The 25,176-nt window shown below is 33.1% G+C and overlaps 2 protein-coding genes across 7 annotated transcripts in view; one reads left to right on the top strand and one right to left on the bottom strand.

The window, feature by feature from the left end:
• The window catches only part of LOC145690558 (uncharacterized), a 638,254-nt gene that overhangs the window by 582,438 nt on the left and 30,640 nt on the right, over positions 1-25,176 (top strand). The gene's annotated exons all lie outside the window — the stretch shown is intronic.
• Positions 11,063-15,407, bottom strand: LOC145690560 (uncharacterized). Its single transcript, XM_081765572.1, has 2 exons — positions 15,236-15,407; positions 11,063-11,954 (listed from the first exon to the last, which is right to left on the bottom strand). Exons 1-2 carry the CDS (start codon positions 15,390-15,392, stop codon positions 11,656-11,658), a joined length of 456 nt encoding a protein of 151 aa, XP_081621698.1. The 5' UTR covers positions 15,393-15,407; the 3' UTR covers positions 11,063-11,655.

The raw sequence follows: 25,176 nt of genomic DNA, 5'->3' as shown, positions 1-25,176 counted from the left end.
ACCAACTTGTTGTTTTACTCATTCTAATTTTCGAATTTATAATTCTTTTCTTATGAAATTTACCACAAATATCCATTTCCCGATTATACATATAGTATCAGTATTCAAAGTACCCTGCAAAATCATTATCAAACTGTATTCTTACAAGGAGACAGTTATAGATATGCGACAATCATTTTGGACATGAGGGTACATATTATTGTAGAATATGTTTGTTTACTTTTTTATTTTTTTATCTTTATACGTAAATATTATTTTGATTTTTATACTTGTATATATATATATATATAATATTATGTTTGTGTATTTGTATTATTGTTTTGTTTCTTATAGGCAAATAAGTATATAAAGAAATTTTATTTTTTATTTTTATCTAATAATAAAAACCTTTCCTGAATAAAAAAGGTAACATTGGTAGTTTACAATTTTAATTGGTACGTTTCCTATGGTAGCTCATAAGTACACTTACAGTGTAAACTTTTAAAAATTTCGTTTGTTCCACAAACTCTGCTTATGTATTCTATCGTTTTTTAAACAAATTCGTTTGGAAATTCGTTTTCTACTATTACTACTACTTAGTATTATTTAAAAGTTTGATGAGTCTTGAAACTTTTTAATTATTTGACTGAACACACTCCAGTCAGTTGACAACGAAGTTCTTCCAGAACTAAATGAATAAATAAAATTAAGAAAAAATATTTGATTGATTACACTATAATCAATAGGCAAAAGATCTTTCAGAACTGAATGAATAAAATTAATAAATACTTGAGTGATCTGTTAAGAAAAAAAATGTTGCATTACTCACACAACTTAAAGTTTTGTTGCACGAAGTCATTCTTCATAGAACTTTTTCAAGTTTGATACTGTAAATTGTATTCATACATAAGAAATTTTAAAAAAATAAAGCCATGTAAGGAAATAATAATAATAAAAACAAGAAATATATAAAGTAATAAAAATTTTATTTACAAATTTGAATAGCATATTCCTTAAAATATTGTTTAATACATTCAATATTTATAATATTACATGTACAATTGCATACTGGCCAGTTTAATGCCGAAAGTCTTTTACCTCTTTTTTCCGTTAAATTACACACGTTGCTTTCTAATTGCTTCACAAAAGAGTTTTTATATTCCATTATTACTTACAACTTTTAAAAATGCATATTGTAAATTGTTTTGTAAGAATAACTCAGTAATTAATTGAATATTTTCTCTGCTTAACAATATGTTATATAATGCATATGTAAATGTCCAATCATCAATTTCAATATCACAATGCAGTGATGCAAATTCTTCATATAACTCATAAAAGATTATATTTCTCTCACCAAACTCCTTGTGGCATTCACTTCGAAAGTTTCCAATTTTCGACAGAATATTTTATGTTACAGAAATAGCTACATTCCTTATCAAATAATAAGTAAATTTGATTGTTAAATTTTAAATGTAAAATAACTAGGCAAAAATCGCTTTATTTGTCATTAACAATTTATAATATATGGATATAAGATTAATTGTCGTTTTCACGATTGTAAATTATAATACTGTTCTATGTTCTGTGTTTATTGCATCAGTTTTAGTTTCCTATTTAAAAATACTCAAAACATTTTACAATGTATGTACATAAGGAATTTTAGCATTCAAATAAAAATGAACTCATAAAAGATTGCATATTAACTAAAGTACGCCATGTGTTATAACATAGTATATTATAATCTAAAGTAATACAATCATGTTCATCTAAATTACTGCGATTTGCAAAGCAACCGTAACAAGAAAGTTTACGCTGTAGTTTCCATCGTGCAATACATAGTAACACACATTGTTCATCTATAGAACAAGAACTGCACTGATAATAGCAATTATCACATGTATTTAGTGAATCACAATGAAGATCACACTGTGGTTTGCTGAAACACATACTTATCCTGTTCACGATAGGCTTTTCTTAAATCAGAAATATGATAATCATTAAATGTAATCTCTTGATATGTATAGTTAAATTTGTTTACAAGACATGGTATGATATTTAGATCTATATATTTTATATGTGTTTTCAGATATTGCTTTAATATTTGATCACGCGTTGATTTTCTAATTAGGAAATTCCACACAGCTATATTTAATTCTTCATCGCTTTCAGTTACACATTTATGCACAGTTTCCTTCTCACTATTAATGGAACACCCTTCACAAAATAGAGGTTGAGAAAGTTTATAATTTTCTACAAATTGTTTTACACAAAGTTCACTTACTTCATTCCGACTACATTCACACTTTAGTTCATTAAATATTAGAAAGTCATTAGAAATTGTATTTTGATCTACTACCTCCTCTTCAAATGGTATTTCATATGAATATCTGAAATTTTGTCTAAACACTATATCTTGCAGCAATTCTTGTTTAGGAAATATAATTTTACATATGTCATCGTCTTCAGGAATATCACGATCATTTGGATGAACAAGAATAATTTTCTTTTGTTTTTCAAGTTGAAATCGTTTTTCACGTGGTGAAATATGCTTGGTGTCTTGCTTGGAGTTTACACATTTACTTTTCGATAAGGTAAAATTAGTTTGAATTTCACCTTTCTGTTGGTTATTATGAGAAGATGAAAATGTTCTTATATGTAAAGCAGTATTTATTTCTCGTTTTACATTCGCTGAAAAACCTGGCTTTTGATTGTACATCTTAACACTGTACAAACCACTTTATAGCAGTACCACAACCACGCCTATATCCTGGTTTATACTCAGTAAACTTGCGCAGGAGACTGGGCATTAAAATATTTAACTCAGCAAGGACGTCACTTTTTTCAATGATTACGAGAACTTAAAAAACTTATTAACCTTATGCAGATTTTATGTAAGGAAATAGGCATTTGTTCTGTATTGATGTAATAAATTACTATTTATATGTTGTGAACATTGTCTTAGAAAAAACAATAAGAATACACAAACTAAGGAAAACATTTCAGTACTTTACTCAGATATGTGTATGTAACAGTAGACTTGTATTTGTGTTATACAGTGAAGCTTTTACTTGTCACCAAACATTTGCAGACATTGTAATGTTTTTAATATACACGTATTCCACTCGTGAGCTGCACAGAGCACTAAAGACTGGATATAAAATACACAGAATAAAAGAAATTAGGGAATTCAAACTACTCGGTTCTGAAGAGTGAGAATTGAGATAGTTTTTTCCACGACTATGCGAATTCCTTCCTTAAAAATGAAACAGGAGCCGTCAGGTTTTACTCACATTATGTCAAACTAAAGGAGACGAAAAATAATACATTGAAGAGAATCTTAATCAGGAACGCGTACGCTAAACGAAAACCATGGCCGTAGCCAAGCTATTCCTCAATTCGCTCTACGGCAAATGAAGACAAAAGAACGGACAAACGTTAGTTGTTGACACACCGAAAAGCTTTACAACTACTTATGAACATCATATTACAAAGTACATAATGCATTAGTCATTGGAAACAAGCATGTTGTGGTCACATACAAAAAACTAGAATAAACCGTGAAAATTCTCGAATGTCGTGCTGGATGCGTTCATTATACCGTGAGCATGGCTAAAAAAAGCTTTACGATTTGTTGATAACTGTAGGACTTAAAGACATATTGAAGTACGACATATTTGTGAGAAAAATTATGGCTATCGGGTACACTATATTATATGTATTATATAATATATAAAATTCTGGATATATATAAAATATATTAACTATATTATATAAAATTCGGGGTATTACTTTGGACAGTAGAACGAGAAAAGAAATAAATTGTGAACATTTTTTATAATTTAGTTACGGAAAAATTGAGAAAAAAGTGTTAAACATTCCAGGGAAGACGGTACGTAAGACTGAGTTTACCAGTGTGTCCAGACACGAAAGAAAGACACATTGTAAAGTAAACAACAAAAGACAATAACTTGTGAAAAGTTTAAGTACTTGATATCGTTAGGTAAGAAAATTGATTTACATGATGAGGTTCTAGCGAAAGTCCTAGTTGAACCTAACATTAACAAATTTTGAGTTTTTTCTCTAAGTTCATAAGACATTAGTTAACACATTAATTTTCAAATACTAGGTACAAAATTCTAAGAATATATATATATATATATATATATATAATGCGAACAGCTAAAACTCATATTATGTGAACAGTTAAAAACCCAATACTTTAAACGCTGAACATTTATGTTGGTATTACTATCGAGACCATTGCCTCAACGATAAACAAACCAATATACATGACATGGCGTCCAAAGAAAATATTGAAACCAGAGGTCCTCTTCTTGTGTGAGAGAACACCATGAATTGAAATGAAAAATGTGAGAATCGAACTAAAAGACATTCTTCAGAACAGTAGAAAACATATTTATTAGTAATTTTTAGAGCACACAATGTAAATTCTAGCGAAGGAAAAAAGTAATATGGGTACTACCACTAGAACTAAGTAAGTAAGTACATTGATCCTAATATTTATTGACAACAGAGTACCATCCCACCGAACAAAGATGTATACTAGTACTAGTACATCTCAAAGAGCAATATTCTTGGAATGTCAATGACAACAGTATTATAAACAAATGTATGAATTAAACAAAGCATAACAAATAACCAGATGTAAACATCTAAGAGCAGTACGACTGCACTATTGATGATGTGTAATATTATACTATGAGTACCAAAGTACCAAAATCTCATATACGAACGAAACAGCCTGAACTGAAAACACCATATGAGAATGTTACACTACAAATTAATTAAGGGTATCACAACTCTTATAAGTAAACATAACTGATGTAAGGATTGTAAGATAATCACTAAAATACTTGGAATAGGGTTAACAAGATAATCATAATCTTGTCCTCTGATTTTCATTACTTACATATTTGAAGACAATATTATTATTTATACTATTATATTGATTGTTATTCAATCATTGTCTTAGGAAGACTCTATTTTCTATATGTACAATATTTACACATCCTCCTTCTTATTAAGAGCTGTCCAGTATTTTACAGTGAACACAATTCATTTTAGGCTGCTATAACCGCAAGAATCACTTGTTATCAGTCGCAGTAAAAGTATTAATAAAAAAAGTCACTTTTTCGAAATGTACCCACCCCCTCCTATTCAGAAGAAGAAATGTTTATTATTATTCCACTGCACAGCACTACCCACTAAACTTTTAAACAGTTATAACAGTAAGAATCACTAGCTTACAGTTTTACGATGTCAAACACTATAAGCACTGAAACATGGTTCTATCAATCGTACACACACTTTATACTTTTACGCACTTTGAGTTTTACTTATAATCAATATTTTCAAGTAAAAGCCTTTTAAAATCCTTTTCTAAGAATATTTTTATCAGTTCTTTAATAAAATTGTCGTTATTAATCGCCTGTTCATAAATATTGAAAAACTTGTAGTTTCGTAAATGTCTTACTATGCGTCTTTTCATATTCTCGTAAACTTTCATCTTGAACATCAATATTTGTTATAAAGTTTATTACATTTGTTTTTAAAATATCCTTATGAATGATCATGCATTCATGTTTGATAGTTTGCTTATATCCGTTTGAACAAGCATTGCACAGTAACAAAGCTCTCTTAGGTTGTCACAAATGGAACGTCTTTATTAAACATTGAATGTTTATTTCATTTTCATTGCAATGACAAATGAACACTGCTTGATAGAACATTTTCTATTCACCAGTACGTGGAAAAAAGGCAGAAGCAGAAGTGGAAACAGTTTTTTGTTTTCAAAATAAGGTCTTTTTTAAATGCTGATTTTTTTCTTTTCTTTTTATTTTATGTACATGTATATACACAAGTACGAAGAAGAAGAAATCACCGGGTAAAACTATGGAATTATTTTTTTTCAATGACTAGAAACGACGAATAAAGAAACGAGGAATGACTAGAATACACCTACAGTATTCTCTTCCTTTTAACGGTGTTATTTATATAGTTTTTTTCGTGACCTCATTACAGCATTGAGCATGTTTTAGCGGTACCTTTATATGAACAAACAAGTTTTTCCCAGTTAACAACAAGTTTTTCCTGCAACCAAAAGATTTCGTTCTTTTGTGCCCAGTTTTAAAAGGTAATCTTACGTTTTGTTTTATGTATTTACTTTGTTTTCTAAAATCAGCACCATTCAACATTTAAAAAGAAGTCTCTCTCGCTGTTCAATAATACTGGATAAAATTGTGTGACAACGAAACCAATAACTTATTTTCAAACACCAGTTAAATATTGTATAAAAGAAGAATCAATTATTTATTTTCAAGCTTTCAGTTAAATAATAATCATATAAATAAAACAAAAAGACAGCAGTTAACTTACTTTATGTCTCCAGAAGATTGATTACAATTTTTAAAAAATAACTAATGGAAACTGAAAAGAAAACTATACTATAATGAAACTGTTACCAAGAATTTTTTAATAAGCATCCTTAAATTACGAAACTTATTTTTGAATTACTATTGAGTTTCCCAATTGTGAAGAAAATAAAATTATACTTTGTTGATTTTCACCGAATCTTATAACAACAGAATAACTAACTATATTGGTCCCGGAAGTTGATTGCCGCATTCACAGAAAATTTACAATCACTTCTATCCTTACCCAAGTGGATTCAGTTTCTATGTATTCCTACTTCTGCAAGATTCGTCTTAATATCGTTATTCCTGATCTTCCTAATGGTCATTCAAGAATTTGAAAAGCGTTTGTACTTTCTTTTAATTTGAGTACATAATCTGATCGACTGACTTTTCTAGTTTGAAATCCTAACGCTGTTTGATTCATGATATCAGTTTATCATTATAAAAAAATTCAGTCATCCCTCCTGCATCCGTCTTATGAGTCTATGTTCTTATTGTTTCAAAGTAAACAGCTAATGTTTCACAAGCATATAGAAACAGGTATGATTATCATTTTACATATTTAAAGCTTCAAATTTTTGAAAATTTACATCATTATATTCCGAACTGCGTTGCTTTTACTTGACATTTAATTTTTCGTGAACCAATTTTAAGTTTTCCTAATAGTCATTTTTCTTACTTGAGCATTGGTATAATTTTTATACTTTTGACTATCACACATTTTAAGAAATATAATAATAATATTAATAATAATGTTTAGTAACACATAATACTTTGCCTTCTTGCTTTTATTTCTGTTTTTATTTCGTTATTGTTGTTGTAAATTATTGTGCATAAATTTTTTTTGAATTCCTGTACTCTTTTTTATTTTAATTACTGTAACATTATTCAGATATAAATTGATAAAGTAATTGTACGAACATTATGAACAAGAAGACCATTTTTTCAACGTAAATCTATCATTACACATTATATTTTAGTAACAAAGATGATTTACATATTATATTATACTGTAGACTTTTCGTGATCTAATAACTTTCATATGAAATTAAAAAAGAAAAAAATCAGACCATACATTTTCTACATAAATTTAACAATCGATACAAGACGAAAAACATCTTCAATAATCGAGAAGATATTAAGATTTTCTATAAAGGTCAAAGAGGGCACAATTGTTTAGTGGTAGAGCGCTTAACTCTATTGCGTGTGGACCTTGGTTCGATCCCTGCCCAGTGATATAGTGTCTGTCGGATTTCTCTGGGTTCCAACAATTTTTTTCATTTTTAAAGTGAACTTTTTAAAGTAATGTAATAAAATAAACGAACGGGCATTACCGTTAATGTTAAACTGAAAGGTTAGTAAGAAAAAAGAGCATGCATATTGCCGCCAGGTTGGTAAGAAGAGAACAATCGTTGGTGACTTAGACGACATACATGTAGATATTTCCACGTAATTGTTCTACTATGTATTAAATTGCATGCTGTTTTATATTAAGGCCTACTGCATACAACTATCGTCCCTGTACAAAAGATGGTTACCTTTATTGATGATGCAAAGAAGATTTTTTTAAATGTATTATTTCAATAAAAACAAAAAGTAGTATTGAGTAAAATTAAGATTTGGACATTTTCAATGAGAGCATAATTTATGTTTTGGAGATGTTTTCCCTTTCCCTGCAGTGGGAACCAGAGGCTTGTTATAATTAACGTCAATATTTTCTACTACCATGTGTTCTTCCACAGAATACAGACTAGTCTAAAAGTTTATAAAGAGATTTTCTACCTATTTTTTTTAAAGATGTTGCTTTGTTCTCACACATTTCTTCTAGATTAAATGTTTTATTAAACCCTTGATTCTCTCTCTCCTTCTCTTCAGGATGCATATTTGAATCTAAATGAAATGGAAAAACAATTACCCAAACCGAAATTCTAATTGTACTCAAAATGTAATTCATTCAATATAGGTACTATTCTTTGTAAAACCTCTAAAAATGTTGGTCAACCAAAATGCTATTTTCCGAAGTTTATTTCAAACTGTTCAGTGGTTTTCCCTTATGAGGTAACAGATGATGTTTTTTTATTATTTTAATGAGTTTCGTTTACCAATACGCTATGAATTACCAGGGTTATCGATGAAACGTAGCCGTACTTAAAAACTCAAGTTGGTTGCATGCTATTCACTTACTTACTTTCAGGGCTCTAATCAAAAACTCTCTCACGTGATGCTACTTTATATAATATGTACTAAGTTTTTAAATATATATACATTAATATTTCTCTTTGATGAATATCCACAGATTTCTAAGGCTAACTATTTATGATTTTGTTCGTACATATATTAACTCGTTTTTATGTTGTTAGTCTTTCGTAAACATTTATACATATATATATATATATATATATAACAAAAGTAGAAGCCTTTAAGAGCAAGGAAATACTATTTTCTGGAACTTTGAATAAAGAGTTGAGAAAACGAATCTTTCGTTTAAAGTATAGTACCTGCATAGGACTGAAATATTAATAATACAAAAAAAAAAAAAAAAAAAAAAAACGAATGAAAGTTTTGATATGTTGTTATGAAGAAGAATAGGAAAACAATGAGAGGATGTTAATATGGTGGGTTAGAAATGAACAATTTTACATATTATTAAGACGAATAAGAAAACTGGCTGTGACATTAATTAAGAAGGATCTGTATTATGAGGGAGGGTCAGGAAAGAAAGGTAGGGGCAAAGGATCTGTTTAATACTGTTAAAACAAAGAAGCTACATGGACCATGGAAGTTTTCAGTTGTTTGCAAATAATAATGGCGAAATACCTATGATGATCACTATACATGTGTTTGTATTACATGTTTACAACGTTTTACTAATATAAATACATATAATCTCATAAAGATACTTTCAAGCATCAAAAATCATAAGCCTATTCTACACAAACCTAGGTATAATTTACTTGAATGTATGTACAAGTGAAACGTTCCTCTCCAGTAGTCTAGTGGTTAGCGCGTTTGACCTTGATGATAGTGGAAAAAGCATTAAGATGTTTGAATTGACGAAAAAAGTCCTGTAAGCTTATGTAAAATACAGCATCGATGCTGAAATCATTACATACACTCTCGTGATAATATAGCCTCAGTTCTGAAAAGGGACGTTAAATGAACACAATCAACAAGTTGTAATTAAAGGTTTCTACTTTAAACTATACATCTTTGTAACTAAAAGGATGGTGACTCAGTGGTAACGTGCTCACCTCTTGTTTGGAATGCTATTCATTTGTCAGCATTATCCATCTGTCTTAGCTTAAAGATCATAATCATACGACGATAAACTGATCGTGCAAAAATATGGTTTAATTCCTTACACCATCAAAGTTCTTCCATAGCTAAACGGTTAGCGTACGTCTTTTAAGCATAAAAACCCAGCCCAGTTCCCGGCAAAAGCTTAGATTCTATTTTACGGCCACGTCTCATATAGCCTAGCTGCAAAAAGTACACAAATCAAGTCAACCTTTAAAAAACAAACAAAATTAAGCTATTAGCACCCGGGTCCTTAGTGTGAAAACACAATTCCAATGGTTCAAATCTTACATTAAGCTGTAGGTCCACGTCTGACATAGCCTCGGTGCTGAACACCATCACCAACACTACCATTGAGTATCTTAACTGAAGTTTTCCTCAGTCCTACCACGCAAATGCTATGTCAAATAAATATCTAGTATGTAGTTTAGTCTAGTATATCAAATAAAATAAGATCGTTTTCAGCTTATGAACAACCAGTTACAAGTTCAAAAACCATGCCAAGTTTTCGTCAGTTAAATGTTAGAATGGGACTTAACATACAACTTATAGCTTACTCTTCTTCCCTTTTCCATGAATACATATTTCAAACTACTTGTTTAAGTATAGTTCACCTTAGATGGTTGGAATCCCAGGTTCAATCCTTGGCCAAATAAGATTGTGGTGAACAATATCGTGCTTGTGGATTTTTTCTTGCGGGTTCTCCTCTTTTCCTCTCCTCACAATTTTTTCATACACTTTTCAACCTTAATATAGCTTCGGTGCATAATCGTAGGATAATAAACTAAATATTTCATTTCAATACACACCCAACAGAAATCGAATCCGAAACGTCAAAGCCAGAAGACAACTAATGAAGAACATGATCTCAAACTTCAATGTTGGGGGAGTGGTGGCTCAGTGGTAAAGCGTTCAGCTCTGATGATTAGCGGTCCACCAGTTAGACTTTGTGGTGGACAAACTCGGTTTGCATGAGTTTTCTTGGAGTTTTCTCGTTTCCTTCAACTTTTTTTTACATTCCAGCATTTCATTCATTCATTTCTCATAATCACTGTTTCCTTTAGCCTAACCATGACGTAAGCTTCAAAGCTTTCATTTCACTTTTCCTTTAAGTATACTGTATTTGAAACCAATTATTCACTTTACCAGTACTAAACAACCAAGATTAAGTAAAATTCATTTAATTACTTGAAAACTCAACATTTTTACAACGAACAAGAAATAGTAATGCTTCTGAAAAATCAAATAAGCATTGAGAAAATGCTACTTCAATTATCATTGTAAGTATATGATTCATATAGCCTCGATTTATTAAAAATCATAGTTTGTTTTCTACTGTAGAAACATATAAGACCTGTAAAACAAAAAAGGGAAAGAAAAAGATTCCATTTTCAAACTATTTATTAAGTTCTTTCATGGCTAAGTGGTTAGTGCACCAGCCTTTGACATTGGGAGAGCGGGGATCGGATTCCCGGTGGAAGCTCATGTGGTTTGGATCTTCATTTTGTCCCTTTCGTTTTTAAAAACTTCAAAATCTGAACAGTTTAGTGTATAAGGACTACAAAATAGACTCGGTGCTGAAAAGTACAATAAACATAAAATACCATAATTCGAAGTAATAATACACATTGCAATCGATAACCTTATGTGTTCTGCACAGATTGAATTTTCATTACACTTTATTTACTGATATAACTTCAGTCTTACCAGAAAATATAAAGCTGCAGATTTGTGAATTGTGTTAAGAAGGGTAGAAATTCATGAAAGAAAAACAGATATTTACCCTTTGACCTACAGCATCAGAACATCCATTTATTTACATTATATATACATCTACAAATATTTTTGAATTTTTTCGCGCCATTTCTCTCTTAATACTTTTATCTTTTGTAGTCTCTCATATTTCTCATATGCTTTCACCAATGCATTGTCTTCTCGTCATTTAATAATAAAAAGTCTCATCATTATTTCCCCCCACCCCTACCATTTCCACTGGTGCTGATACCACTTCTTCCCCCGACTGCACTTCTGCCACTTCTTCTTCCCCCACTGGTACTGGTACTGGTGCTTTTATCAGTTTCATTACTGGTAAATAGCGCTTACGTTTATTTTTCTTTACTATAGTGTCATCCTCCTCTCTTCCCATTTTTCTACCATCTGCTACATCCAATAATTGGTCCATTCTTAGAAACCACTCGTTGCGGTTGTATGTTGATGATGATGGTTGTGGTTCCATTTCTTCTGCAAAATAATGAAAAAAGTGTTATTAGTACATCATATTTTCCACATGATAGTACAAGTTATAATTATTGTTTTTAATATGCACAATATGAAACTAATACCAAAAATACTTCCGTTATTCTAACCATGTACGAAATTAAAATATCAGTTTCTTTAACTTGTAAAAACCTATATACAACTCTGGGCTATACTGTCATAAGAAAGTTAAAGTTCTTGTGTTTCGGATTCCACCTTAACCTGTGGGCCCACGTCTCATATAACCACGCTGATAAACGGGATGTTAAACTGAAATCAAAGCTAATAGGTGTCGCTACTACCACTTGCATGCCCGCCGCTGATAAATGTTGCGACGTGTAGGATTGTTATGTTTAATAGTTTTTAGTAACTGCATAAAATATGAGATGTAGTCAGCCAATTCGTGGCTAAGTAGTTACCATGCGCTCCTTTTACGTGGAAGACCCGACTTCAATTTCCGACGGAAGCTCGTGTAGGTTGGATTCTACGTTAATCAATACGAGCCATATATACAATATATATATATAACATTACAGCTAAATATAACTTTAAATTCAATCCGAACTAAAAAGTTTCGCTAATATGCATGATACTTATGTCAAATTCCAACATTAGTTCAATTAGATTACATTATATGAGTACAAACATTGTTTTATACAAACCCACGTTATAGTTTGACTGTTAAATGCAACATTAAACTCAAAATCAGCTCAAATCAATCCTTAGCTAAAACTTATACTAGTGGTAATGCCATGTTGTATATAACAACGCGGATAAACATTACATTAAAGTGAAAACCATATTAAGTTACTCCCAAGAAAAAAAATCCAGCGCAAACTTCTTCATGGGTAAGCAGCTAGCGTACAATCCTTTGACGTCGAAATTTTTATTCGTACAAACTTTGTTTCTAATCCTACTCCGAGGGTTCAATTTCCGGTGGGACTTCATGTACTTCGGATTGCTAATAAAATTAGTACGAACAAACTGTTGTGAGCATATGCAAAATGTATTATCGCTGCTAAACGCAGCAATAAACTTAAAATCAATTCAACCAAAAGTCCTACGGAAACTCGTATATTTATAACACTGATTAATACAAAATTACCTAATATCAACCGGTGTACTGATAAAACATTCACTTCGTATAATTGAGGTTCTTAGTTTGATCCCAACTTCCAACAATTATTTTAACATTTTTTCATAAGAAAACATATCTCGCATTTATGCGATTTATTATGATCAATCATCATATGTGTAATTTTCCCACTTTCATATTTTTTTTTTTTCAATACAATTTAAAAGAGCAAAACCATCACAGTTTTCATTGGCGTATCTGGGGGGCGTAAAACTTAAAGATTTTATTTTTCTTTAACATTTCATACTTTTTTCTGTTGCTCGCTCGCTTCCTATCTTATTCTGAATCGCTTCACCAGAAGTTCAGTGTTAAAATAGATTGTAAAATAATAATAACAATATTGATTAATTAATAAAACTATCATATTTGCCGTAACCGCTGCTAGGTAGCGCGCCCTGATGTCAATTTTTGGAACTATCCAGTTTAGTATGAAGTGTGTCAGGCGTTGGATGTGCTGGTAACTTTCTCTCTGTCGTTCTTCATGTGGTGAGTAACCTGTTCTATGCCATATAGACTTATTCTATATTACATAAATTTATTATTATAAATAAAGATTTAAAACAATTATGAAACTTAATAATCAAAGGAAACTTGCGTTAATTACGGGTAGGGTGCCCTTACTGCCATACTCTAATCAACATGTCTCTTGTAACGACAGGAAAGGCTTCTGTGATCCGCTATCGCAGCTGTGTCATATTTGGAGAGAATGTTAGGAAACAGACGTGGTCTTTGACAGCCCCGTGAAAAGAAGTCGCATAGTGCCATGTGTGGATACATCGGGGCCATCTGAACAACGCTTCATCATCAGGACCAAGGGCGAGCTGATTGGTTCTTCGTTGTTTCGGCGGTCTCTTCGGTTCTGATGGTGGTTTTTTTCTGCTCTGCCAGCAGCTGTACGTTGATTTTGACTTCTACTTTCTGGTTGGTTCCTTTGGGTATCTTCTCTGACCTCTGATTGGTTCATTTGAGTTTCGTTCCTGACTTCTGACTGGTTCTTGGATTTCAATTCTTTGCTAAGCATATTTCAGCAAGCAAATCAACAAATAATTAATATTTTCGAAACTTTTTACTGGTTCACACATAGTGTTCAAATAAATATGTACTTTTAGTATTAGACCCTTCCAAACTTTAATACGTTCACATTTTAGAATGTTCGGAACTTTTTATCGTTTCACACAATGTGTTCAAATAATTTATTACGAGGTAATTAAAATGTTTCTATTCGAGTTTCCTACAAAAGGAGACGGCAAATAATTAGTATTTCCTCTCGAAAATTCAGGGGTACACAGCGATTACGCGGTGGGGTGCTCCTAGTACATATGCTGAGCTTCCTATGCAAACAGTCCGTAAAAACACACACAAAGTGTTTAATATAAGTGTCTTCTGCGGTAAAAGTTCCCAAACTCGCACCCCCTGTAGTCGGCGTCCCGGCAAAAGAATCTATTTAGCACGTATTTATAGCAAAAGTTCTAAGTTCAAATCCCAGAGAAAGCACTTATACCCTAAATCGTTTCGTGCAGTACTGGGGGCGCGTTAAAAATCCCGATAATACCACGTATCGTTTGCGCTTCTACCGTAAGGAAATGCACTTGTTTAGCTTAAAGACCTAACTTCAAAATCCGAATTACGCACAAACGTGTTGCCGTAAGCAACCGCGTAGTACTCCTGTTAAAACCTGTGTGCATTTTACAAGTGTTCGTGTGGTTTCTCGGGGTTTTTCCCACTTTCTTTAGTCCCTATTTATTCATTTTCTCAAGCAGTGTAACTTAATACCGACTAATCTTATTAGGAGTCGTTAAATATAAGTTGGTTTTCAACAAGCTAGGTTTCTGCTGTGCCCCGTGGATTTTCCCAAGGTTCTCCCACTTTCTTTAGTCCCTTATTTCATTCATTTTCTGAAGCAGTGTAACTTAATACGGACTAATCTTATTAGGAGTCCTTAAATATCAGTTGGTTTTCAACAAGCTAGGCTTCTACTGTGCCCCGTGGATTTTTCCCAAAGCTTCCCCGTTTCCTTTCACATTATCATTCCACTATTTTTTCAACAGTTTAAATTACCTCACGAGCTTTTTCATAGATAAAAATGAACATAGTAAAATAACAAAACATAAAAAGAAATAAAAGAACTTACGTATGACTTCTAAGATGACAAACTTTAAACAATAACTCGTAAAATTACCAAACACACAGTGTATAAATACGTTGATATCACAAAATAACGATGATGGATGTGGATCAGAGCTTAAAAATCTTTTATTTAGGACAGTGGGTGGATATTCAGAGGTCATTCATCCAATATTACTTAAAATTTTCTCTGTAAAAATTCGTAGATGATTTCAATTATTACAAAAATGGTAGAATACGTTTCATTTGACATATTAAGAGGGCATCCACCTTCATTTTCTCTGCATGTACAACATCAAACTTTTAACTACAATTGGGAAATTGTATTTTGTCTGGAAATTTTCCAAGATGTGATCTACAAGTTAGTTTAGGAATATTGCGGACATAGATTCTGATTTCAATCTACTCTATGGGTCTTAATGTGTACTCAATCAATGCTTTCTATCTGGCATTGTTTAAAATTTTCTCTACATGGACAATTTCAAGTTTTAACAGCGATTGGGAAATTGTATTTTACAGCTTATGTAGACAAAATGACCCCTTGATTAATGCATGTATAAATTGGAATTTCGTTTTCCATATACAGTTTATATGATAAAATTTCATTCTAATGTATTGTTGTTAAAATTCTGTTGATAGTATCAATTTTTTTTAATGTGTACTACTCAAATCTTTGCTTTCCATCTGTTGTTCAAGTAGTCGCAATCAATTATCTCTCTCTGTAGCAATACACAAGTTAGTGCATTGACTCTAACATTCCATTCCGACTACCCACTTCAGGTTCTTGCATCAGTCAGCTCAAATATGCAGAGGGAAAAGTTCTCTGGTACGTGGAGGCTTAGCTGCAACACGAAAAGTATGTCAACACACACACACTCACTTCCTCATTCACGGTTCATTCACATGAAAGCACCGTAAGCAATATGAAAACACGGGAAAAGCCCAACCACTGCCAGCATCAGAGTTCGTTAGCCTGTGACGTATTGGATGCTTCTGGCGTCAGGCGCGCAAGCCGCAAACTTCCTCATAAGTTCAGTTAGTATGGAGCGTTCGGATGAAGGAAGGAAGTACAACGAGTAAGTTCTGCGTTCGAGTATATTATACATACATACATACATACGATGCTGATGGAAGAAGACTAAGTTCTGCGTTCGAGTACATTATACATACGATGCATTTACTATGGTCATACAGTGATCGAATATGTTATATATACAATCCAATAAAAAATAAATGAATGAATGAATAAAGATTTCAACACTACTAATCCTCTACCCTTCACGAGTTCCCAACATGTTCCACCACTCCATAGGAAATTTTTAACAGCGAGTAATTTAAAATTACAAGTCAAATAAAGGGGGTCCCGGATTCAATTCCCGTGTCCGAGTAATTTATTACTAGTTAGTTAAAATGTTCCTCCTCTCTTTTATGAGATTTCATTCAAATTCTTTAACAGTCTGTATTATTGTAAATAAGCAAAAGGAACAAATAAAATATTGGTGTCCACACTTATGGCATGGAAGTCCCCCGAGTTCGATTCCTCTTAGGGAGCTCCCATAAGCACAGCTTCCTGTGGAAGCGAATAATTGTGATCCCGGGTTCGATTCCAATTCTCAATACATAAGCAGGAGTCCTGGAACCATTTTAAAGATTCTCACCAATACATATGCAGGAACCATTCTTTACAGGAACTGTAGGGACCATTACATATGCAGGGGTCCTGAGGAATGCAGGGCTATAGGAAATCCATACGCATGAACCATTCTTTACAGGGGTCCTGGGAACAATTGGGGGCCATTGGGAACCATACTACTGCGTGGACACTCAAAAGGTCAATAACTTCTCACATAAGTCATTCCACTTTCCAGGAAAACACTCAGAGCTACTTTCACATGCCAAAATTAACGTCACACACTTTCTAAAGCTTGTAAAACATCTTAAATACATTAAAGTAACGGGATTCAAATCGCTTTGACGAACCGCTGCCATCATTCTACTTTCATGTCGAAGTTTGGGAGGGGTGCAATATTGCAAGACACAAACATGACCTTATTCTGCATCCGAGTAAACCATAAATAATTTCCAAGTAGCGGAAATTGTGCACCCCAGGAACAATTTTTATATTTTGCTTTTGAAAATGGAGTATATTTGTGCTATGTCAAAGAAAAAAATATGTTCCTCATAATCTGATATGTTACTTTCATGCTGTAAAATTTACATGGGTATCGCAACAATAACAAGGAGTGTTCGTAGTTTGAGGGAAATTTGCCTAATCGAGAGAAATTTCGTAGGTAAATTTAGCAGAAAGAGAAAAAGGGAATTTTTCGATATAACGTGAAAATTCAGGGAAATTCTCGATCTTACTGATTGGGCAATATAAATACTTAAATTTTTCTTTGTTCTTCAGAAATAAACCAATCATAATTTCACTGTTAAATCAAGTATAATTTTATTAGGGAAGTCCACATATGTCTGTCAAATTACTAAGATTTCATGCGGTCGTATGGATTTTCCATGAGTGCTACCTGGTACAGGCAAAATACAATCAATTATAAACTGAACTGAACTGGGACAACTGAAGTTGAACTACAACACTGAAGATTGGAGGCTACTCGTAGATTCCTCTAGGATAAGTCTCAAGGCAGTGTTACTACACAATGGCAATGAAAAGCCAGCCATCCCTATTGCTCATGCTGTACATATGAAAGAAACATACGAGAACATGCGAAACCTATTGCAGAAAATAAAGGACGAACAGTTCCAGTAGTCTGTATGCGCTGACCTTAAGTTTATTGCCATCCTCACCGGTTTGCAAAGAGGTTACACAAAACACTGCTGCTTCTTGTGTCATTGAGATAGTCGAGTCAAAGATCAGTACACCATCACAAAATGGCCGCCAAGGAAGCAACTGGTCCCAGGGGAGATGAACATGGCTAATAAAGGTCTTGTGGATCCGGAGAAAATATTATTACCACCCTTTCATATCAAATTAGGGCTCATGAAGGTCTTCGTCAAGGCCCTGAACCGGGATGGTGATCATTTAATCATCTCAGAAAACTATTCCCAAGACCCAGCGAGGCCAAGGTGAAAGAAGGTGTTTTTACAGGACCTCAAATCAGAGACGTTTTTAAGGATACTACATCTTCTTCTAAGCTTAATGAAGTGGAAAGTGAGGCTTGGGAGGCCTTTCGAGAAATGTGCAGTAACTTTATAGGGAATCATAAGTCACCTGATTACAAAGACATTGTGGGCAGATTAATTACTTCATTTCGTAACATGGGATGTAATATGTCCCTAAAGTTACACTTCCTGCATTGCCACCTGGACTTCTTCCCTGAAATGTATGTATAGCTTGGGGGAGGTCTCTGACGAACACGGGAAAAGGTTTCACCAGCAAATAGCTACCATGGAGAGGCGCTACAATGGTAAATGGAGTGTGAATATGTTGGCAGACTTCTGTTGGAATGTGACACGCGAGACACTCTGTAGTAATTACAAGAGGAGTAGGAAAACCAAGTGACACGTAAGTGTTAAACTTTAACTTTTTATGCAATTTTATCTGCATAATTTATATTGATATTTAAATTGTAACGTGCAAATTATTATGGGTGGAGAATAGCATCTTTGGGCGTAAATTGAAACATCCCCTCCTCCCTGAAAACTGGTACGTCCTGGAGAAAAACGCGTTACGGATTCGAACTCAGGAGCTCGAAACCTATAGGAACCACCTATTTTCGTTCGTGGGAGCGAAAAAAAAAATTCATTTTGCCGACCACTGTAGATACATCATAGTACCAAAATAGAAAATGTATTGCCTAGGTACGGAATTACAGAATATTAACTACAGAAAATCCTAAAATTCCGTAAAGGGGAGATATTGTAAGCTGCCAACCCCACTGACGTGATTTACGTATCAAAATGTAAATATTGTATTTTACATATACATATTAATATAATTTAAAAGCCAAATTAAGTAATAACTTGTAATTATATTAGGATTAATTCAAACATATAAATATGTATTAATGGAAGTATTTATATTCAAAAAGGGTATTCATATTGGAGTCCAAACGTATTCCTTAAAAAATCTGTCTAAGAAGCACTCATCTTCACAAAATTTCAACTTTCGCATCACACACAGTGACAGGGCTTAGAAACTAGGAGTTCAATAACCGTTGAGATAAAATGGTTACTAACCTAAAGCAGGGGGCAAGACCAAAAAGAAGCAGGCCTATAACTTATATTATATAGAAAACAGAAATCAGAGAAATGAAATGAAGTTAGAAGCATTTAGCAACTATTGTTACTTCCAAACTCGTTCTATTGTTTTCGGGTACACACCTTAATGCTAAATTTTTGTTAAAATAGGTGTTAAATTTTCAATCTGACCTGTATTTTCACACCTCTGAAAAGAATCCTTAAGTAAAGTTTGGCTGGTAGGCGAGCCTGACAGAAAAAAGGAAAGAAAACATAACGTTTATGTCAGGAGTACCAGATTTAAAGGGTATAATATTAAGAAGTAATATCTAATATTAAAATGTTCTTGGAAATTTCGATATCAGTTAAGAAAATTGTTTTACTCGACCCAGCATCGATATTTCGTTTCCAACATGATTTCCGTTCAGTTAAAAAGATTTTTCTCAGCCACTCCTGGATGGCGACGGGTGGTATGTCTGGAAGAACGATGAGCAGACGACCCGCCTCCTGAGGGATTGTTTCGCCTTACATTCGAAAGAGACGACAACGCCAAGGATCTACAAAAATAAGTAAATTACTTATATACTTTATTGTATGTGTGGTTATTATTTGTTGTATATAAACATTTCATAGCCAATTTTGAAAAAAAAATGTAAAAGTAAAGACAGAAGCATACAGGTCCACTATTTCCCGTCTGTTAGAAGGTAATTTGAAAACCCGTCACTAGAGTGCACTAAACACCAGACACACAAAACGTCTGCTTGGGGATTCCTAACGGGTCTCCACGACTAGTAAACAAAACATAAAATCGTGATTTAATAAAATTGTAATAACGTTTGGTAGTAAAGACAGACTAGGGGTGTGTGAATAACCTCTAAGTGTACGTATAGACACAAAAAATGGAGTGACAGTATGTAAATTTTAAATTATTTACAAATTCGTCAAAATGTCTCCGGCTAAACGCGGGTGGCACAGCACCGAGTTAAAAGGTCAACAATCCCAAAAATAATGAAGGTGGAGAGAGTCTTTACCACTTTCGAGAAACAACCAGCGGAAGTAAATACATCAACTTCGAGGGTAAAGAGTTAGTTCTTCGTTAGCCACCTGTCCATTCAACTCAAGTTCTCGTAATTCTCATTGGATGCAGTGTTCAGTTCTGTTTATAAATAGCGGCTCAAATAATGTATTGTTAGTGCTTTCATTGACACGCCAAAAATCTCAATCTAGTGTATAGCTATTAAAACCAATAATCACGATAATAATAATTATCAGCTACTGTTGATTATCTTCTGTGTATACAAAATTAACTTGGCTTGATACACGTTAGTGAAACTAAACCAGTAAATTAATGTGGAACCTGAATCATGTGAAAGTGTAATGAACAGCGTACCCAATAAACTATTCTGTTTCATCTTGTGTTCGTTCGACACTGTTGTTTCTTGAGAGAGAAGACGACGAAATTTTAGGGCGAGAAGGACTTCGTTATAAGAGCCTTGAAAGAAAAATAACAAGCATCATGCTAACATACTTGAATGGAAGGTGGAAAGATCAATGATCTCGAAGATAGAACATTGCATCGTCTAGAGGACTAATACAAGAAAAGTGTCGAAAGCATAGGGTCGTCCCGGAGTGACGAAGACTAATTCCAGAAGAGAAGAGGATTACCTACAGTGAAAGTGTAGTGACAATGACAGTGAAAAATTGAAATTGAAAAAAAAAAAAAAAAACCTCACGTACAAGACATACTCATTACGATCGATCGATTCGTTTTTTTTAAAGATCCGTTTTGTGTGTAAAAGGATGTATAGTGTTAGTGTCAGTGATTTAGTGTTCAATAAAGTTGATATTCATAAGTCTGTGTTGGAGCTGTAATCTTTTAAATGTCCATGTTGCTGGAGGCAGAGGTAAGTACCGTTGTATATTTGCTTATCTCTCTTTCAGATGTGTCACTTGGCCAGGTCCAGAAGAGACTGTGAACACTCTTTCTCAGTTTTCATTTAAAATTTTATCTGATGATAGAATATCCTCTGGTAAGGGGATGGCAGAGAAAATTTAGTCCTAAAGGCGATAACCAGAGGAAGTCATCAAAGGGCCAAGACGACTATAAACCTTGAACTCACGTGGGAGGAGGATATTGATTTCTAAATAATAATAATAATAGTAATAATAATAGTTTTCAAAATGAATTTGGCTTAATTTTATATATTTAATTCGCATAAATTCCAATTATAGCTTTGCTAATCTTTTAACCTTATTAGATAAGTGCATTACAGGTATCAATATTTCCTCCATCCATGTCTCATGTGCTGGGAAATTTGCGAATATATGCCTTGTGGTGACTTTAGGTAACCACTTCACGATGACCATCCAGCTTTGAACATGAGAGAGCCCTTTACATGTGGCTTATCCAGAGTGATGCCCTTAACAACCGCCACAAGGACAATGAAATTTTAGAGGTAGAGATAATCCCTCAAATCACAGCAGGGGACGTGGTCGAGGCAATTACAATAACAATGGTTTCCATATTCAAAACAAAAATAATCAATATGATAATTTAAACTCACAATGAGCTACTCTGCGGGTCGAGACATAGCTAAGGGTAATTATTTAGATATAGACCCAGCCGAAAACTTCAAAGTTAACCGCGCCTATATTTGTAACTGCAGAGACAAAGAACTAGAAAGTAGTGACTGCGAATCAGAAACCGATGCTATTCACCATTTTGTTAACTTTAAGATACATGAAGCACCTTCTAAAATTAAACTCAAAGTCAATGATGTTGCAGTAATTGGGTCATGTGATACAGGAAGTGATGTATCACTCATGTCATTAGATTTATGGAAACGAATTTGTGCTGAAGTTACGTCACCTAAGCTATTCCCTGTAGATGATATTTATTTGGTAGATTATTCAGGAACAGTTAAGAAGACAGCACAAGGTCATACTCTCATTCCAGCGCAAATAGATAATTTACGAATTACTCTCGAAGTTTACGTTACTGACACACTTAATCAAGATTTGATTTTAGAGTTAGATACCATGGTCGCTTTACAGGGTGTTTTAAATTTCCAGAATTGAACCATTTCCATGGAACAAAATAATAATCGCACACTCATTTTTATGTTACCCGAAAATCACCAACTAGGTGAACTTTCAAACTATGAAACAGAGGAAAAGATTTACATATTAGTCAGTGTGCTGAGTATTATCGTGTCGACTTAGATGCTTGGAAAAGAGAAGTCGAAGAACGGAAAGTAAAAGAGAAATTTCAAAATGAACATGCTATTAATATGATTGAAGTTAAATTCAATCAACAGCATAGCAGTGAGGAAGAAAACAATAACAATGCGTATAAAAATACTGAAATTCCTGCAATAGTCCCTGAACACACAAATAACGACAACAACTTTCCTAGAGTTGTTGAGTTGAGTTGATTTTAGTTTAGCGTCCTTTAAGCTGTTAGGCTATATGAGACGTGGACCTACTGATTAACGTGAAATCCGAACCACATGAGCTCCCGCCGGGAATCGGACCCGGGTCTCCCACGCCAAAGGCGCGTACGTTAACCGCTTGGCCACGAGGGACCTCAACTTTCCTAGATGAATGTATGTAAAGTAATATGCACTAGCGAGAACTTTTTGAAATAGCTACATGTTTAGGCACCTTATATATTCATCATCTTATAGTTTCACCATTACAGTATCCAGTTACAGCACTCAGCTACCAGTAGAAGTGGCTATAAGTAAAGGGTTTCTTAAAAATGGATTGATAAAAAGGAACCATCTGATACTTTATTGTATAGTAATGATAGAAGAGCCGTAACTTTCCTTACACAGTTGAGTAACGGAAAGTTTTAAAAGTCCAAAAAGATGTTTAATATTTTAAGTACTTTGTCGTAATTTTTTAAGGTCTTTCTACGGACAAAATGACTCTACGTATATCAACTGTGTACCAGATGTCTATCACATTACAGAGTTTTAATTGTTCTTTTTCAGACTTTAGCCTCGTGAGGTACAAACTTAATAACTAACTGAACATGTGTTTACTGTTACGAGATATCAAAGCTGTTTTTATTCATTGTTACTTTGTATTTATTCCTCACATAACTGTATACTCGCAATGTTTCCAACATAGCACGATAAAAAAAAACTTTTACCCCTACAGGCATTCCAGAGCAAAAAGGAATGAAACGATTTGCACTCGTTAGGATCCTTAGCCATGAAGAGATAATTTGGTTTAATACTTATCACAATAACAATATTTTTTCCTAACCTTCAATAATAATCTCTTCATCCTAAACCTTTAACCTTATCATTCCAGCACGGGACGTACTGAATATGACTAATGGGAAGGTATTGGATTTCATGTCTAGCCATCTTGAGGAGCAAAGGTGTCAGATCATAGTAAGATTTGCTTAGAAATAAATTTTAAGTATTGTTATAAATTTTAAATTGACCTATTCTTTTAATGCTCCTTAATTATTCTTTTTTGCAGTTTCGCCTGTACTCTACAATCGGTTACGAATGCAGAGTACAGGAAATATTCCAAAAAAAAAAAAAAATACTTTTTTGTACTTCTTCCACTTTCTAATTTAAACATATTTTGTTATAGAAAATCATCTTTAATAATTTTCAAATAGTGGGATAGAGAACTAATCTATGCTAATAATTTGCTAATAATAGAGCTAATCTATGCTAATAATAGAGATATGCTAATAATTTGTGACATTTTAGCGTGTTTTGACCCTGCTCTTATTTGTAATTTTTAGTAACTTTTAATCCATTCTTACAATATTCGAATGCCACATAATTATGTATGGTACGTACTTTAAAGAATTCTTACTTTAACCATGAAAATATTTACATGTATCTTGTATGTATTATGGAATATCAATGTATTTTGACTTTTAAGTAATATAAATATACCATGTTAAGAAAATTTCCATTTATATGTGTAATAACCCATGTTATGTTAATAATGACTCCTAATTTTAGGTTTTATCGCTATTTTATAAATATTTCACTTCGTGTATAAAAGTTTAAATTTTTTATGTAGTTCAAATACACATTTAAAATGTATTATGAATATTGCAGCAATAATGTCAAAGGAAAGACAAGTATACTGCATTTCCGAGTGGTTACGGCTGCACGACTTGGTGAAAGGGTTATTAAATTGTTTCAAATGAGAAGGAATCAGTTTCAACTGATAGACAACTTATTATAAAAAATAATTAAACGAACAACATATAAATATATAACTAACAAACCGATTTCTTTGTGAAATTGCTCCGCAATCACAGTTCAATGTCGGAAGTCGAAAATTAACATTCATATAACAACTCATAACAAATTCAATAATTTTGATTAAATTTAGAGATTACGTTATGTTTCAAAATATTACTGCGAAATATATTACCAAATCTAACACTACAAATCACATGCAGTTTAAATCTAATAGGAACCAAGGCCATTCCCAAGTGAGCGACCAATACTTACCGAACTAACTAACTCTAGGACCTATTGAACCCCGAGGTTCAATGCCGCGTTCACAAAAGCTCTCCACTGACTTCTATCCTTAGCTAACTGCATCCAGTTTCTACTTTGTATTCCGATCTCTGCGAGATCCATCTTAATATTGTCCTCCCATCTGCGCCTAGGTCTTCCTAATGGTCGTTTTCCGATTGGTCTTCCAGTCGAGACTTTGAAAGCGTTTCTACTTTCTTCGATTCTAACTACATGACCCGCCCGCCTA

This window comes from Thermobia domestica, chromosome 7, assembly GCF_964235325.1.
Source record: "Thermobia domestica chromosome 7, izTheDome1.hap1.1, whole genome shotgun sequence".
In the NCBI taxonomy this organism is placed as follows: Eukaryota; Metazoa; Arthropoda; class Insecta; order Zygentoma; family Lepismatidae; genus Thermobia; species Thermobia domestica.
This window is presented reverse-complemented; position numbering and strand designations above follow the sequence as displayed.

Bases quoted from the DNA above. Each gene is read 5' to 3' on its own strand.
- LOC145690560 (XM_081765572.1), bottom strand. From the start codon at position 15,392: ATGACCTCTGAATATCCACCCACTGTCCTAAATAAAAGATTTTTAAGC. The intron at 11,955-15,235 runs GTAAGTTCTTTT...ATTATTTTGCAG, and splicing joins TGTCATCTTAGAAGTCATAC to AAGAAATGGAACCACAACCA.